The sequence below is a fragment of the Diadema antillarum genome, unplaced genomic scaffold (genome assembly GCF_040938485.1).
Source record: "Diadema antillarum isolate AM-2024a unplaced genomic scaffold, OU_Dant_1.0 seq00000481_RagTag, whole genome shotgun sequence".
NCBI lineage: Eukaryota > Metazoa > Echinodermata > Echinoidea > Diadematoida > Diadematidae > Diadema > Diadema antillarum.
Window position 1 is genome coordinate 2826539 of NW_027271445.1, and position 19171 is coordinate 2845709.

General features: G+C 37.0%; 1 protein-coding gene across 1 annotated transcript in view; it reads right to left on the bottom strand.

Moving 5' to 3' along the window:
• Positions 1 to 10660, bottom strand: part of LOC139733523 (uncharacterized) — a 666293-nt gene extending 655633 nt beyond the window's left edge. The window contains exons 1-4 of the mRNA XM_071644333.1: positions 10410 to 10660; positions 4183 to 6381; positions 3594 to 3668; positions 1605 to 3127 (exon numbers count right to left, since the gene is read on the bottom strand). Coding sequence (XP_071500434.1) covers positions 1605 to 1625 — 21 coding nt within the window. The 5' untranslated portion in view covers positions 1626 to 3127; positions 3594 to 3668; positions 4183 to 6381; positions 10410 to 10660. The remainder of the gene's footprint in view (positions 1 to 1604; positions 3128 to 3593; positions 3669 to 4182; positions 6382 to 10409) is intronic.
• Between the last annotated feature and the right edge of the window lie 8511 nt (positions 10661 to 19171).

Sequence of the window (19171 nt, forward strand, 5' to 3'; positions counted from 1 at the left end):
ATAGAAAATTATTATAAAACGTTGACTACGTAAAACTTTCCGTAAAAGCTAGTAAATGCATTCACATAGTTTACCATCAACAAATTCCCATGGTGGTTTAGTATTTTCTCACATTGCAATTCATGTAGCGAGTTTTGTCGTAACGTCATTAAGAACAGCTTGAAGAAAGGAAATCTATTTTCATATAATATAGGTTTTCCCATCCATTTTCACACTTTTGTCATTCAATATCAAAGATTTATTATTCAATTTCGTCCCGAGAAGCAGGTGGAACGCAAATCCTACCTTCAATTTCGTCAGTTGTCATTGTTATTCGTTTTTCGTCAAACATTTTCGAAGACATAGCATTCAGAATCGTCAGTTGTCATTCAAATTCGTCCCTCCCGCTGACGGATCGCAGAGTGTGAAGATCAAATTCGTCTTTGTTCACACAATTTCATGAATTTTTCATTCAAATTAGTCAGATGTTGTCAATTCTTTTTTTGATGATGAACCAACTTTAAGCCGACATATTTTTAGTTTCTCTCGTAAACTGTATCGTTACACATTATTCCCAAACCATTTGCTTTAACAATACACACACACACAAAAAAAAAAAGGCTGCCAACGAAAATGATTGAAGGATAAACGACAGTCAAAAGTCATAACCCAGGACAGTCGATATGTCAGTGTCACATTTTGAACTTTTAACTCGTAATGTTCATGTTTTCGCATCATAATGCATGAAGCAAAGTTTAAATTTTGTACTCTGGAAAGCAGTAAACATAATTATGTTATCCATTCTTTGACATTAAACAGGCGACAATTCTACACTTAAATTTTGTCTTAAAATCATGTTTGCCTAGAAATCGTTTGTAAGTGTTTTCGTTTGTGAGACGGTATACGTATGTTTGTATCCGTGTGTACTCGGATTGCTTGTGTGTGTGTCTTTATCTGTGGTTCTGTGTGTGTGTGTGTGGGTGGGGGGGTACTTGTGTGTATGTTAACTCCTGAATGTAAAATATGAAAGGTTACAGTTAAAAAAAAAAAAAAAAAAAAAAAAAAAAAAAACACAATTCATGAATGACTGGAAAATCACACCGGGTAGAGATATGAGGCGAATATGAATGAAAATTTAACGAAAATGATTGACAAAAGACGAAATTGATCCTGCTGTTTGAGCGCTGCGAGTGAGACTGACGAATTTGAACTGTAAATGACGAAAATGTATGCCAAATGACTAAATTGAATGGACTTTATTTGAAAATGAACGACGAAAGACGAATTTGAAAGTGAGATTGGCTTACTCCCGACATTTCGCGACGAAATTGAAGTAAAAATTTGTGAAATTGAATGAAAAAAGTTTGAAAATGAATGCGAAAACCTATAACATTAACGAGTTTATATCAAACTTTTTTCCACAGTTGTCCGGTTAAGGGCGTCCGATCTTGCAACCATGATAGCAAATAATAATTTGATGAATTTGCATTCAATGACACTCACGCAAACACACACACACACACACACACACACACACACACACACACTCACGCTCAGAAGCGCGTTGACATTAAGTCGTAATCTTTCAGTACTTTTCAAATCGATATCCAAGCTGCGTCACTCACCACTTGGTTAAAGCGCACCATGAACGCGACTCCTGAATTTGTATGTTCTGGTGAATAGAATGAGAGTTTATATCCTTTCCATTGTTTTCCCACTGCTCTGGCGGCCTCCTCGGTATGGCATTCAAACGCAACGTCAACACAGAAATCCTTGTCTGAAGATTTTACCAGGTCCTCGATGATATCCAGGCCGAGTTCATTCCCTGAAGCTGAGCTGAAGTAGAGTACGTAGCGGAACGCCTTAGGTTGACTAAGAAGTTTGCGTTTCACCTTGTTGTAATTGGTGCTATCATTGGCGAATAAATTTTGTACCTATACCCCTGCAATATATTCTTGGAACAGCTTGTGGGGAAACAAAATTGTTGATGTAACCAAGGATGAAATATTGACATCGCGCCGACGCTCCCTTGTGATGACATCTCTTTCTACTGTCAAAACACCCACTTTGCAGCATGTTTCCATGGCATCACGACAATCTCTGAATTTGTCTTCACGAAATGAGAGAATATTGTTCAATAAACCGTTAAATGCTATCTCACTTATGTCTTGAATTGCCCTATCAGCTTTCTTCAATTGGTCAAGAACGTTATGATTCTGAAGATTTCCACAAGCTTTTGATGCGAAGTGTTCTTTCAAGAAAGATATCATTTCTCCAAATATCTTTGAGAAAGTGTGCATTTTTTGCATTTCTTTTCGTTTTTCTTCACTGACGTCGTTCCACATTAGGCAAAGCATTGCGCAGTAGATAGGAAATGGGGCCATGTTCGACCGTATGACATCATTTTCATTCATAAATGTAATCAAGTCTTGGGCAAGATTGTCCTTCTTTCTAATCTGAAAATATTTCTCAAAATAAGTTGATAAATACTTCTCGTTAAATCCTTCGACGTTTAGAAAACTGTAAGCCTCGGCAATACTCTTGTCCAACATGAATTCATCTGTTCTCCATGGTCGTGTCGTCACAATTACTCTGCATGACGTATATTGTTTTAGTCCTAAAATGCGAATGAACTCACTGCTGTTCTTGTCATTTAATTTCCCCTCAAACTCGTCAAACCCATCAAATATAATGAGAACTCTACTCTGATTTGTTGCAATGTAGTCATCTATCTGGTTTGAATTTGAATCAGAAAGATAATTTCTGACAATATCACCAATGCTATTAACATTCTTGACATCTCGGAGAGGTATTAAGATCACCATGTCCAGATCCTGGAGAATCCGTCCCTGGCACCAGTCCCAGGCAATCTTAGCACAGAGTGTTGTTTTCCCAGCACCACCCTCTCCCTGGATCAGAAGGCGATTTGAAAGATTAATGTTATTGCTTAGAAGATCTCCGTATGCTATTTGTGTTTTACGCTGGCTACTTTGGTCTATTATACTTAAATTGGTATAAATGTCATCCAATTGAACAGCTTCCATAAAGTTGAGTGGATCCACTCTGACCTTGCGTCGTGACATACGATAATACGACTTCAGCTCCTCCTTCCATTGCTGTACTTGTTTCTTTGTTATCATCGTTGATCCTTCCAAGAAATATCAATACCGATAAAAAATATTAAGTTTATAATTATTTGAATATATATGTATATAAAAGATATTACACATTTCTACATGTATTCATTCGTATTGACCTTTATTTATGAAGAGAGTGTATGGGAGAGCAAAAGAGACCGAGAAAAAAGGGAACTTGAAGAAAAATGAAAATCATGTAAACGATAAATCATTCGTATTTGCTGATAGAATGAATAATGATTTGACACAAAATCTTACATTTCAATAACATCGATTGGTATTTACGATTCAGGGTTTGTTTTTGTTTTTGTTTTTTTTTGGCTTTACATCATATCCGTAATGTTAACTTATTGTGTAATGAATGTGGTTGAAAACAAAAAAGAATATAAGAATTACCACGCATAACAGAATCACAATTAAAAACGCTTCTTCAATATCCAACTGATATGATTTAGATTATATGTATGTTTTTCATACCCAGCATTAATTCCTCTTCCTCATGATATCGCTCTGGTGTGTTTGGTCTTCGCCAGCATGGGTTCCAGCCACATCCTGAAAATCAACAACGGCAAAAAGCAATATCAACGATTATTTCAACGTAAATACACACACACACACACACACACACACACACACACATATATATATATATATATATATATATATATATATATATATATATATCATATGTCATTAGTATTATCATTATCATTATTATCTTCATCATCATCATTAGAGGTGGTCTAGTCACCCAAGTCAAATATAAAAGATTGGTTTTAAGCCATCACAAAGATTTCACTGACCCATAATTGCCACCAGACTCCCCCAAAAAGATAGTGATTAGTGAAAAGTTACATGATTATTACGTAAAATCTATTTATTTGCATAAATTTTCTACCATTTCTCGAAGGGTAGATTATGTAACAATCATCGTCGTATAGAACGCAATATTTCTTCGGGTGTTAAAGTAGATTGGAAACTATTCACTTTAAAATGATTAGCAGTGGCACTCCTAAACTTAAACTCACACAAAATTGGTATCAAACACAGAAAAACAAATCGACACCTTTTTGCGGTAGGTAGTCCGGATGATTTTTCTGAAGATACTTCCCAGCAAAGAGATATAGGCTAACTATGGTAACAGGCACACCAATGGCGAGTCCAATCATGAGACCCATATTAACACGCTTTCCTGAAAGTTCAAATACAAATACATTGAACACGTTTTTATTCATGAATAGAATTAATAGAAAGTTTTAAAAAGATATGTAGGGCCTTTACCGCTATATTATGACGTTAATGATGTTTATGTCAGTCCTAAAGAAGTGACTGATTACATGGATGGTATTATTACGCATAATACTGTGAAAAATATATTATTCAGTGGACATGTTGCGAAAAATGACACAAGGTTCTTATTAGCTCTGTTTCGTTTCATTTTGTTCTATTTTGCTTTTTGCTGTCTTCACTCATTGAAACTGGAAAAAGGTGTTAAATGTATATATAACTATATACGGCAAAATTGACAATCGTGTATGATAATGTTAGTTTATCAAAACAATATCGTATCGGATTATACTTTCCCGTGACAAACCTGAATTCGAACATTTGTTTAGGTATAGGGACATGTTTACCCGATGTGATTCAGAAACAAAGAATTTGAAACGTTTCAAAAAAAAACCTGATGCAGGCAGAACGCTGATTTCTACGGTTGACGTTCCATTCATCGAGTCTCCGGTAGCCACACACATGAACATTTGCTCTATCCCATGTTTGGCTGAAACAGTGATTGTCTCGAACCTCTCGTATGTGCCGTCAGAAAGTGTGTTCTGTTGTGAAACCACGGAATTCAGTCTCTTACCCGACTCCTCGGTCCACAGCATGGACACGTTAGGTTTGAATCCATTCACCACACACGTAAGATTTAAAGAAGGGGTGTTGGAGGGAGATTGATATGTACACCGGTTTTGACGAGATTGACTCTTATCAACGCATTCCTCGATTGTATGTCTTGACGCCATCGCTAAGAAAATGGAAGAATTATTGTTGGTATGGCACATATTTTGTATTCGAGTCTCAGTCTTTCCTAAGGAAATAACTAAAATGATATTTGGACTTTATCCTACTTTCATGTAAAGACAGTTATACTTCAGCAACACAATTCACAACTGAACACAAATGATAATAGAACCTGAAGAATGTTCAGACTCATGGGCGTTTAAAACCCAGGGGTAGGGGGATTATCCCATCCTCCGAAATTTGAAAACAAAAACAAAACAAAAAAGAAATATGATTGCATTAATATCGGCATATTGCATGATATTCGAACCCATACTCTCCTTGTGAGAACTGAAGAGAGCTTAACAGTATTCTATATTTTAGGATTTGTATATATATACTTTTATCAAGCGCTCGCTCGCTCCGCTTCGGAAATATTGTAATATCGATTTTAAGCATGGTTCATCAATTATCTTGAAAACCTCAAATACCACACTACTCATCCCAGCATACCTGCTATGACACGCGCCAATCAGCACCACCAAATCAACCTATACGCGCACAAACACACACACACACACACACACACACATACACACAAAGGTACTTTCTGTACTGAATGCGGCACCGAGCTGTTTCGTGTTTTGCACCCTTGCTCAAGCATATCAAGTAGGGAATAATACCAAAATCGAGATTCTGCGGATATTTTTGTTCTACTCGTTAAAATCAAAAGGAAGGTCGGGCTGTATGCTAACAAGTCAATGTGATGCTATGACAAATGATTTTCATTGACAAGTAAACCTTTCATTGCTTCTTTTCCATTCGTTTAACTTGTTGTCTTACTTACCTCCTGATTTTTTTCTCTTCTAAGGTTGCCTCCTACTTATTCATGACATGATGAGAAAAAAATATATATATATAATTTATAGATAGATACTATTATAGTGTTACTTACAACTAATCGTCAGGAAGGTGGAATTGTCAAAAATCTTGTGATTCTTCAGCCCAGCCTGACAATAGTAACGACCCTCTTCCGCCACCTCCAAGTCGCTGATGACGAGGCTGAAGTTTTGGTCGATGTCGAACCGCTCCTCCAAGCTCTGAAATTCCCCATCAGCGAATCCAGCCTTGATCACCCTCTGCTGCTGACCTAAGATTATCTCCTTGACCAACTGCACAACAAGAGGCTCCTCCTGGATGTCACATCTCAATCGGATGTCGTCTCCTCTCCATCCTTGAACGTTGGGGGCAGTGCTTACCACTGCGGCTACGCAACGGAAAGTTGAGCAAAGTCAACCCGTGTCATTTTATGCCTGCATGAAGCTACATACACACATAATGCACATCCCAGTGTAGTCTCGTCGTATGCATCCTACCTGTCCTCATGACCCATTTCCGCCAGCAAAGAGATCACTGTATAATTTATGTTCATGGCGTGCCATTCTGTTCAGCATAACTTGCAAGACTAAGCCGTTCATTTAATCTGCGTTTTACGCGCTTTCAATAAAGGTTTTCAATTTTTCCGCTGAAGTATAAATGATCCGCAGATGAAAGATCTTTTTCCACATACGTGTTTTGTAATTTAAAGCCGTAATCGAGTTTAGTTTTACAAACAAGGCCAATCTTTAGTAATCTGAGAGAAGAGATTATAACAGTCAATTCTAGTGCCATCAAAACAACCAATATGCTGACCTTTAAACTTTCGAAACACTGTGTTTCTCCCTCCTTATCTCGAATCGAAGATTATTCAGAAGTAAATTTGCAATATTGTAACATTACCATGATCTTATAATCTTTCCACAATGTGAATTAAGCCAATGATGTCCTGAATGGGAATTATGAATGTCGTCCAGAAATATTCTGACTTGAGCAAAATGGTAACGGGAGGTGAATTCAAACTAAAATCATCAACGTCGTTATTCTCCTTTGAAGCACAACAACGAGTGCTACCATGAAAGTTCATTGATAAAATCCTCTTCAGTCCCTTCGTACAGGTCTGTATTCACCGTCAAAATACAAATGTAGATCTGATTCCTTAGGGATTTGCGATGTTTCAAAAACTTAACGTAATGAGCATGTAGATGTACATAAGTTTGTCGTCCCACACGTAAAGATGATCCCTGGTAAAGCATTCAAGAAGCATCTTTATTGGTCAAGTTGATTTTGTGCGAAGGAAAGAGTTTAAATTCCATACTGGTAGTGGTAAACATGCGCCTACGTTCAGGGGTGCACGTCAAGAGCTCGACATCCACTACTCATAGAGTTCACGAGCGCGACATCACGTACACAATCATGCGGCCAGTGTGTGTGTGTATACGTGTGTGTGTATGTGTGTGTGTGCATGCAGTGTGTGCAGTGTGTGTTCTTTCTACAGTAAAAACACTGAGACATAATATTATTTACTTTTATTTTGGAAGTGCATCAAAGAAAAGGAATTGTGGCAAATTATCATTCCCAGTGTGAATTGAATTTAGAATTTAGAAGAACGGGAAAATATGAATTGGGATGTTGTTCATACAGGACCTCTACATCCGTAAACTCGGTATAAAATAATGAAAGTATGGAATACAATTATATTGATGATTAAGTATACTTAATATTTAGTAGGGGACGTACCAAAGTTTAATGATGTTATGAAGTATTTTAGGATGTGTAGAAGAAAACAAGATAGCGATTAAAAGAGGAACAGTTGGAATACATTTGTTTAAGTTGGAATAATTATATAATGATGCATGCCGAGGATGAGATGTGATTTCCTTTTTCTGTCTTGATTTTGCAGTTATTGTAACATCATTGTCGTTTTTTTCTCTCTATTGCTTCTTCTATTACCACATCACTTCCACATTATGATTAGGATGTGTTGTGGTGTGTGTCTGTGTCTGTGTGTGTGTGTGTGTGTGTGTGTGTGTGCATGTGTTTCCCGCAAATGGTCTCGATTTCTTTTCTTTTTTTTTTCTTTTGATAAAATGGAATGTGCCCCGTTTGTTTGAAGAAAACTATCTATCAAGTCCCCGTTTTGCGGGCAATTAGCTAGAATATATGTCTGTAAAAAAAAAACAAGCAAAAAGCGGATTTCGTTTCTTTGGTCAAAAGAGTTACAACGTAAATTTGACATTATTTTGCACAATGTTTATATCACCTGATCACTGCATATTGTCTTTATATAGTGCAACATTGACATTATTTTGTACAATGGTGTGTATAATGCAGTTTGACTTTGCATAATATTTTGTTTTTGTTCAAGTAAAAGTAAATTTTGTGATATGAAATTGAATGAAATTCGAACAAAGAAGCAAAAAAAGTGTATGCAGTGTTTGTGTTTGTGTGTGTGTTTGTGTTTGTGCGAACACGGAGGTGTCATCTTCCTATGAGGTGCGAGTGTAACTAATTGTGTGTGTGTGTGTGTTTTCCCCTGTCCATCTACCCCAAAAATCATTTTTGTTTTGCTTCCATGTAAGTTCCCCTCACATAATCTTACCCATCTAATATGAATGCAACTCACTTTTAGAGTGATTCACAATTGTTTGGTGTCATGTAATATTACCATGGTCTTCATTTTATAGTGAATTTATCATAAACATGTCAGCTTTTCAAATACAACACTTTATTTTTGTAATCTTTATTCATTAAGTGAAAATGAAATCAAAAGATAAAAAAGGTCCTGCAGCTGTGCGGTCTACCTAGCTACACGAGGCAAATAAGGCCCACTGTTTAAGTACAAGACAAAATAAAGGTCATAAGCTTGACACTACCAAAAAAAAAAAAGAAGAAGAAAAAGAAAAAATACACGAGCTGAATATAATATCATGCGGCATAATTTACGAGGTGTCGAGATCATGCACTTTTTTTTCAATTTGAAAAAAAAAAGTCGAGCTCATAAGCCTAGCACATGCCTAGTGTCAAGCTTATAGGCTTTATTCTCTGAGTTTCTAGCTCATTTCTCGGTCCGTTTTACTGAGGGGATGTACACAGATTCCCTTTACCTAAACATTAATCAATTCGAACATTATCGAAAGTGAAATAGGCTAATTAGTCAATCCTAACATTTTACACTGCTGTTCGTTTTCCTAAGGTTCCAAAGGTTCTGAAACCAAATACGTTATTCTGCATTTTAACTAATCAAGAAATGAAGTAAGGTTTGTTATCACGAATTAAGTTTCGTTAATTAACAAATGACATCAGGTTGGCTATCTGTGATAACCTAAAAAAGAATGAGCGCACTATATCAGGAACTGTTGGCGTAAGGCTGCGTTCAATAGAAGTATTCGGTATTCGGTATTCGGGCACCGAGTACACCACCACCCGCACCGTCAACTCACCATCCCATGCAGTGAGGATTTCTTCCTCCTACATCCCAGCAAATCTTATTAACAATTTCTATAAACTGCATTAAAATGTCAGTCTACATGCTTATTTTTGCTAAAGGACAAATCCAGACCAAAATTGTCATTATTTCGTAAAAGAGTGACGGTATACGCTGCAAGAAAATCGAACAAGCTCGATTCCCACTTTGCTATACTATTCGCAGCTATTCGGTACTTTCGAATAGTGCCCTCTTATGTGAACCGGTGTGAGGAAATCCTTTCGTTCGATTCAAGCTATTCGCGTGCCCTCGAAAAACGAGCCCGAATACCCGAATAGTATACTTCTGTGTGAACGCAGCCTTACGAACCTTATTTTGTTTCCGGGTAAACGATCTATCAACCTCGGGATAACCAGTCCTTTCTTTTTTTCATTTTTCGGGTTAAAGAACGTTCGAAACAGCAAGCCTTGTTTCAATTTCGGATAAACAAACCTTCGGAATTATGAGCCTTACTTTTTTTTCGGTTAAAGGAACCTACGGAGTAGGGACCCTTATTTCATTTTCGGGTTAACGAACCTTCGGGAAATAATGTTTATCGTTTTGGTGTGCAGACTCTATGGCTCGTGGGTTGCAAGACTCGTTACGGTGTAAACTTTAAGACTTATGGACCTCTTTTTCAAAGTATAGCTCGCAGGGCTTTATAAATATGACTCGTGGATGTCTAGCTCTTGTGATAAACTCTTCCTTTTCTCCTTGAATTTTACATTAGAGCGGTGACTATAAATTAGACAGATATTCATACACGTCATATGTCGTGATTGATTACTTTTCACAGTCACGACAATTAAACCATACACCGTGATTACATTCCAGTCCTCGTCTGAATTTGCTACGTCTCTTGTTGGCTGTATCAGTTTCGACACAGTTTTTATTGATAGGCCCTATACCAAGCTAAATTGAGTGCAGGGCGTTAGAAATAAAGTTACACCTACCTTTTCCATTGTGGCCACAGAGCACAGCAGCCAGTGTTAATAGGAGAACGAGGTCGTATTTTCTATCCATCACAGACTGTAGTCAAAGACCGAGAAAATCCTTGGAGAATAAGGTGAATTTACTTTTTGATCGTAATGTCCAAAAAACTGTCAAGTAAACAGTGATCATGTTTTTTTTTTAAATGGCGATATTCGAACACACCCCAACCAATGCGCCCTGATCCGAGACAGAATTATTCTTCAATGAAATGAGTGCGTAGAAGTGAATGTGACGCTCTTATGGGCGCAGCCGTTTGCTTGCTAATACATAGATGGCATACAGCATACTATTTACACAGTTCATAGGAGACATAGTCCAAAGTTCAACGAGGGATAGATTTATCCGTTTGCTCTCATCGTGCATTACAATGGCTTTGTTCAAAACATTCACATTTTTTTCGCGCTCAAAGTCGGACCTAACGTAAATACAGGACTGCTAAGTACAGTCTTCAATTCAGCGTATGGCACTGCAGCATGCATTGTATTGGCTATGATGAATAAAGTGGTGCAGGCTCAAACACTTACAATGTAAATGTCATGAATGTACTCGCAGTGTATACGGTGTCAGATCCTATCTGGTGAAATAGCAGTATTTCATCTGAAATCAAATCATAATTATTCCCACCCTTTACAACACTCACTGTGTTACCCACTTCACCCATGAGTAGCGGGTACTTTTCAAGGAAGTAGACGTAATAGCATCACATGATTTTATTGACACCCAAATCAAATGGCTTTTGAGTTAATATACCAGTTGAGATAATTACTACAGCGCACAACATTGGGTTTTCTTCGTAGTTTAGCGTTCATGGTTATGACGTTTGGTGACGCCAGTTCTACCATCGTATATCGCCATCATTGCGGGGAGGGGGTCTTCTTCTTTAAAATGCACCTATAATGCGAAAGACACGCTTGAGTCGTTGTTGCTAAAGATTTTAAATACAAACAAAAAAGATCTAGAATATCAAATTTGAGACTTTGCATATTTGCAACTGCCTGATATTGACGGTGCTCCTCATTATGTTATATCAAAAAAAGACACAATTTACCCTCTTAACACGCCATTAGGTGTACATTACGAAACAGTTAATTTAGCTGTATAATTTGATTGATTCGTAACTTCATTTATCAGGATTTTAAGGTGAAAACTGATTGTCCTCTGCAAATGAAATGTGAAACTTTGTTGACGAACATATGCACTTATGCAATCCAAAATGATATGTAAATTTAGATGGCCAGTAAATCGATAAATAAGTGTAGTGTCTCTTTTTAATAGGTGTCCATTTCGTCTCTTTAATACATCATTCTGGGTTGTGTATCAGTTCGACATTGAATCATGAATGAACTATATATTCTAAGTTCAGCATTGCTAGGTGGAAAGTGGCCTTTGGAATACAACTGCTGCAGTTAATGATGTCAACTGAATGTTCCATTGTATCAGCTTGATGACCTTTGTTTTTCTTCAGTAACTTAAAAAAAAAACTGCGTGTGCCTTCGTCCGTTGCTTTCGAGCTACTCAGTGCATATCAGAAAAAAGGTGATCCAACTTTAGAGGGTTACTACTTCATAATATTTTGTGTCAACTAGTATGGAAAGTGCAATTGTGGTTGTGAGGGAAGGGACACTCTTCCTCGTTGCATTGATGCCTAATTATGTGAACATATGCCTTGCATAATAATGAATGTCTATCTGAATGAATGAGATCTGTCACTGATGAAAGTGATCAAATTAACAGGTATTGTTGTCCACTATGGTGCCATACTGGAGTAGTCTCCTTATCAAGCCATTACAACACCAAATCTTTAAAGATTCATAACTTTTGCATCGATTATCCAATTTTCCTAAGACTTTTACTGATGTGTTCTAATAATGTTGCTGCTTCCACTCACTTCACGTTGTTTTTCGGGTTTTGGTTTCCTTCAAAGACAGTATTGGCAAATTGCAGTAAGATGGCATTGATCGAGCTGAAATCAAAGCAAACATCATGAACACGTGTTTGCAGCTGAGTGTAATGCCTATAATAGGTAGGCAATACGCCCTCTCTCTACCTGTGAGTGTTCGATAACTACAATGCAGAACAACGTGTAGAAGATGCAGCATCCAAGCAGAAACTGTGTGAAATAATAATTACACGAAGGACATGAATGGCCTAGAGTTTGCATTAGCGCGAAGGTAACGGACTTATTTTGTACACAATGATCTACTTTGCGCAATAAAATGGACTTTGTGCTCATTACAGCGTTTAAACAGAATCAACCAATGACACGTCTTAAAAGTATGCATATTATAACCTTATCTCTACTATACAGAGCTTTATAGAAGTCGCGGCAGTCAGTGGTCAAGTGATCACACGGCATAAACTAATCTATTATTAAAGGGTTTACTGTCTACTTATACTAATTCATTCCATGTTCAATTTGACTTACGGTACTTTCTATTATGATAACATTAATGCCTACCCGAAAGAACAGTGGGTGATCTTGTTTGATAGAAAATACAACGTGACAAAAACGTAGAATTATTAGACTAAAAGAATTTTCATGAAACAATATAAGAGTCCCCAAATTTTGTGGTTGGAAAACAGTTGGAATACAGAAACAGGTTATAAACAAACTGTGTAAGATCAGTTGAATACACATGGAGCCCTTTGTTCATAAGAGTAGACATATTATATAGTTTGATTCCATAGGTTAAGCTGCATCTCCTCGAAATGTAAAAAGGTTAAATGTAATATCTACCCTAAATGTATTATAATCTTTAGCCCCAAATGCAGGGTCGATTATTTTTCATGCGATTAAAAGTATCCTTTTCGGTCGATATTACATTTTGGGTTAAGATCTGTAGTTTTCAGGGTGGGTATCACATATCAGCATAGAGTTAAAAGTTAAAAGGCCTACATTTACGGGTTAACGCTATACCTACATATATTTCATTTGAGATCGACATTACAATTCGGGTCAAATATAATTATCTATGAACGATTATTTCATTTAACGTTAAAGGGTATACTGCTCACTGTATATAGCTTGACTTTGGTTATTACATTTAAAATGTTGCCTCGTTTTCACAGTTAAATGGTTTATTACAGGAATATTACATGTAGTTCTTTAGGGTTAAACGTTTTTTTTTTTTTTTACATTTAGAGTCTGTTTTACATCAGACGATTTTTCACTCTAGGGTATAATGCACATGCCAGATAATTACATGACAAGGGGAATGACTATGAATTTCACTCCCATGACTGATATCTGCAGATGACGAGATAAAGCAACAATCTCCGAATAACAAAGGAAAAATATCATGGTTGAGAGCAAATTAGTTTGTATGTCAACATCAGCAAACTAACAATAATCTAACAAAGCGCACGCATACACAAACTCATTTGCAAATATATATATATAAATATATATATATATATATATATATATATATATGATTATATATATATATATACATATCCCTAGTTGGCACCTTAGGGAGACATATTGGGGGGAAGTGTCTTCATTAGGGAGACAACTGGTCATTAAGGAGACAATTTTCGTGTCTCCATTGCGTAAATTGCCATTGAACATGTATTTTAAAATTTGCATAAAACAAATGGAAATGTCTTCCAAATGACCCATCTAGGAGTATATATATATATATATATATATATATATATATATGTAGATCGTAAACACTTTACTATCATTGCAATGTTATCAATAGGGAACTGAAAAAAAAAATGACGGCTGTCAAAAAGGGGAAAAGAACTAGATTTACTAACCATCCGCTTCAAGAATAGCGACAGAGAGAGAGGGAGAGATGATGATGATGATGAGGAGGAGGAGGAGGAGGAGTTCTGGAGGAGGTGGAGAAGGAGGAGGATAAAGAAAAAGATCAAGAAAAGTTGTCATTAATTTCGAGTATAGTTACAAGTTGTAAATATTCGTTTCCATTTGCATAAAGTCAGGATGTTGAAGACCCCAAGCCATCCAACCCAGAGTCATGTTTACGGAAACTTTATAGCAGTACTGCCATTATCTCCGACCGTCCTCTGACGACAGTTTGTTCATGATGCTAGTTCCTTTGTAATACATGGTATTAGTAACGAAGCTTCTCAATGTTTGACTGGGAAATAATTGTTGAATTTGATGACACCTCGATCAACAATTCAGAGTTAGCCCTTTCTGCACATAACATGCCACACGGTGATGTCAATCAGGTTGTTTGTAGCCGATTTTCCCATTACTTATCTTTTTTTTTCAACTAATAATCTTGACCATCTGTCAAGACATTTAAATCATAAGGAACTAGAAAACCAAATCAACCCGAACAAAAAAAAAGGGATAAATGTCTCTTCTCATTTATTTTTTTGTTTGTTTGTTTACTTACTTACTTACTTACTTACTTGGAGTTTACTTGGATGTAGCGTTGCTTATTTATTCTGTGTTCTTCGTTGTTGTTGTTGTTGTTGTTGTTGATGATTATGATGATGATGATGATGATGATGTTGCTGTTATTGTTTTTTCCTGTAGCACTTACAGAATGGATAGACACAAGTCAACGGTAAGGCAATTTCGACGACGTGCTACACCAATGCCTTGACGGGAAATTCACTGCAAGAACTGGATAGCGCCATCTAGCGCTTCATACCGGTTAAATGTCCTCTCAGTTCTGCAGCCTGCTGCACCATGGACTAATAGAAAAGAATACACAAGATTGGAATTGTTTCGGGATCCAACTAAATGCATGCACATAGAAATCAAAAACATCTTTTTTTTTCTTTTTTTTTCCTGGGAAAGAGTGAAAGAATGATTAGCTATTTTTTGGTTTGCAGGCTCCAGTAAGGATATATTGCATGGAAGGTGTTACAGTTTGAGGCCATAGCTATAACAAAGAAAACATAAAAAGAAGTTTGCTTTGAATACCATTTATGAAGTCTTTGAAAGGACTGTTGAATAAAGAAAGTTATGCATACGCTGTCCATTTTCTCCGTGAAAGAAGAGTTGTTTGTATGATTTACACAGGCCTAGGTTCATTCATTTCATTTTCATTTTATCTAATTCTCCTTTTTTCCAACAGAACACAACACAGTATATTAGGTTAGTATCACAATCGTATACACACAACTTGGAAATGATATCAAATGATACAATAATAAAGTTACATATATATGCATGTATACCCAAAATAATACAAGTCTATGTTATACCCTGCGTTCAGACGATCCCCCGCTGCGAGGGGAATGTCCCGTTTGCCAGGACATCCCCCGGCAATCCCATCGTGTGGACGCTCGGTGGGACATTCCCCTGTCCCCCGGCAAGCTTGTCGAGCCCGGCAACAATCCCGGCGTTCAGACGATCCCCCTCTTCGCGGGGAGCGCGTAGAGAGATTGTATCTTTTTTACGATCGACCGTCCACACGTGTCTTGATATCCCCCGGTGAACGGGGGACAAATCACTGCTAGGCACCGTATGCGCGTACAAAATGGCATTTTGAGCATGCGCACTTAGGAGAAAAACAGCTGCATGAGCTGCGCGCACTGTCCCCCACCAGAATTTGTTGCCGGGCTCGACAAGCTTGCCGGGGGACAGGGGAATGTCCCACCGAGCGTCCACACGATGGGATTGCCGGGGGATGTCCTGGCAAACGGGACATTCCCCTCGCAGCGGGGGATCGTCTGAACGCAGGGAAATTCTGGTGGGGGACAGTGCGCGCAGCTCATGCAGCTGTTTTTCTCCTAAGTGCGCATGCTCAAAATGCCATTTTGTACGCGCATACGGTGCCTAGCAGTGATTTGTCCCCCGTTCACCGGGGGATATCAAGACACGTGTGGACGGTCGATCGTAAAAACGATACAATCTCTCTACGCGCTCCCCGCGAAGAGGGGGATCGTCTGAACGCCGGGTCAGTTGGACAAAAAAGGAGAACTGAGAGGTCCACTAAAAAGCAAGCTTGTAGATTGTGAACCACTCAAGAAACTCTAACGAAATACTTATTTGTATATGCTTAACACACGTATAATTTAAACAAGACGGAACAAAACAGGAGACACACAATAACACGACACGACCAGACAGAAAGGTGGAGAATGGAAGGAAGGGAGGAAGAAAGAGAATGCCTACACGCTGATCAAGGATACGAAAGAGGGAATTGAAGAGGGAATTGATGAGATGCTTTAAACAGCCGGTGGTTGCATACAGCCGTGAAAAGAATATGATGGCTATTCCATGGATTAATGAGTTCAGAGATTAATTGATTGATGGTTGGATAATGAACCCTGTGGTTGTTGGGACTTCGTTAATAAAAACGAACATCAGAGAGGGTTTAACAGAAAGGATTTCAACTTACGCTTAAAGGAATACAAAGAAGGAGAATTTTTTATTTCACAACTTAATGAATTCCAGAATATAGGGCCTGTGTATATAGTGTATTCTGAGCCAATAATGTTCTCAGAAGGGGTAGATGAAACTCAGTAGATTGTCTGGTGGGATAATTATGGAAAATTGGTTCCTTGTAAACATTGAATTGAATATACAGGGAAGTGCATTTGTGTACATTCATTTATATAAGCTAAATATTTCATATGAATAATAATAATATTCTTCCAAACATTACAATAATCATTATGAGAATGGGTTATCTTTTCAGAAATAAGAAAGATGAAATGTAGTTTATAAAAGCTATAACCCTATTTAAAGAAAAAAAAAGGAAGACGGAGACTAGAAAGACAGGGAAAGAGCGAAGTGAGGTGAGATAAAGAGGATGGGAGGGAGCATTTTTGTTTTGCTTGTTTTTTCATTGTTCCATATTCCACATTTCAACAAATACATAAAACATAAACATCACAATACAAAAGCCTGGATGAATTGTCAAGTACAGCTTATAAGACAATAAAACATGTGAAATATGAGGAATTTACATAGAAGCATTGCTTGTAGGGTGTAGATTCCCAGATGCGGATGTGAGATTATTTCTTACTTGGTATATGTAATTAAAGGAATGACAATTTGTGAATTGGAGAAATATAAACACCGAAAAGTAAAAAGAAAAAAACACACAAAGAAAACAATGTCCGCGGCAAAAGACTTCTTTAGAGTTGCATGATTACCCGAGCGAGGTACAAGTCAGATGCAGTGTACAATAGCAGAGATACCAAATGTGTACAAAGGCAGTTCAGGAGATAATACAGAAATCACGAGCGTGGCACATGTTGCATTATCAATAATGTCAGTAATGTGAAGTATGAACAGAGAATGTCGAGGAGGATTGAAGAATAGCTATAGATATAAAATTCAAGAAAACTAGTTTAAGTTTATGCTGAAATGAATAAAGAGACTGAGATTTGGATTTTGGACAGTATAGCAGAGAGGAGAAAGAGAAAAGAAACAGAGGCATAGTGGGAGGGGCAGACAGCCAAGAAAAAGGAAACAGACGAAAATCGGAATTGACTGGAGGGATAATTAAAGCATGAAGATAGTAAGAGGGAGAAAGAAGAAGAGAACAGAATAATGGGAGAATCCACTAAAGGGTGTGTACAGTTCTGGTTGAGGTGCGAATTAGCTTTTAACATTTTGCGAGATATTCAGAAACCACTCTATGAGATGTTAACGAGGTAAGTTTATTTGACGAAAGTCGGGTTTCCATTAGCTGAGATATTCCAAAAGAAGGTGAAAAAATCCTAATATAAAGCGTTTCCTGTCACCTTTTATTATTATCACTTTTTGGAGATCTCAGCCATTTGAAAACCAATTGCCATCAAACAAATCCTTCTTAAAATTACATGCTCTTTCATGTCCCATAAGAGAGTTTCTAATTGTCTCACTTAGGAATGTTCAAAACGTGAATCCCCACCTCAGCCAGTACTGTAAAGTCCCTTTAAACTGCAATTGAATACTTTGGAATAAAGAGATTTTAGAAGTTAATAGTAAACCTGTTAATGTATAAATATGCAATTTCAATTTTGAAAGCAATAGATTCCTTCAAAGCAGAGAACCCGGGGTGACAAAAACTCAAAACCCATTTTGTTTTGATATATATTCTATGGTTATGTGATTAATTTATAAGTATCATATTTTGTACACATACAATATGTTAAGATAATTTATTTTGTGACATCATTGTATGATAGTGTGACACAAGTCTGTTGCATTTTTTTTTTGTCTGTAACTTGTGTCTCCTTATTCCAGGAGACAGCCTAGGAGTCACGTGTTACATTGTTTCTTGACGTAAAAAAAAAATGCTAAAGTACATGTATACAATTTATATGTTTGTGTGTGCGGTGTAAAGATATGTGTGTATACAATACAAAGTATTCAGGTATCAAAAATCACTAGTCTATCCGAAGACCTAAAAAGCATACACGCACACACACATACACATAATATTATAGACACATTATACATACCACACATGTCTGCATTACTTTTTCATATTTCAGCAACATACATAGAAAATCAAATCAACATGACCTAGATTTTGACATAGATATTGCTTTTATTTTGATTATATGAAATGTTTACTCAGATTTCAAAGACTATGCATGTAGAAGTGTATACTCAATATACTAGAAACATATCACAGTTTTCACTTGACACAGCAGTAAAAATAACGTGATTGTCAAATAAAATTCATATCAATATCCTACAGTCCTTACAAGTATCATAAATCACTGGTTCGTCTTTTTGTTTCATAACCAAGCTCTTTTTACTTAAATACATCAAGAATCTCCCACAATCATT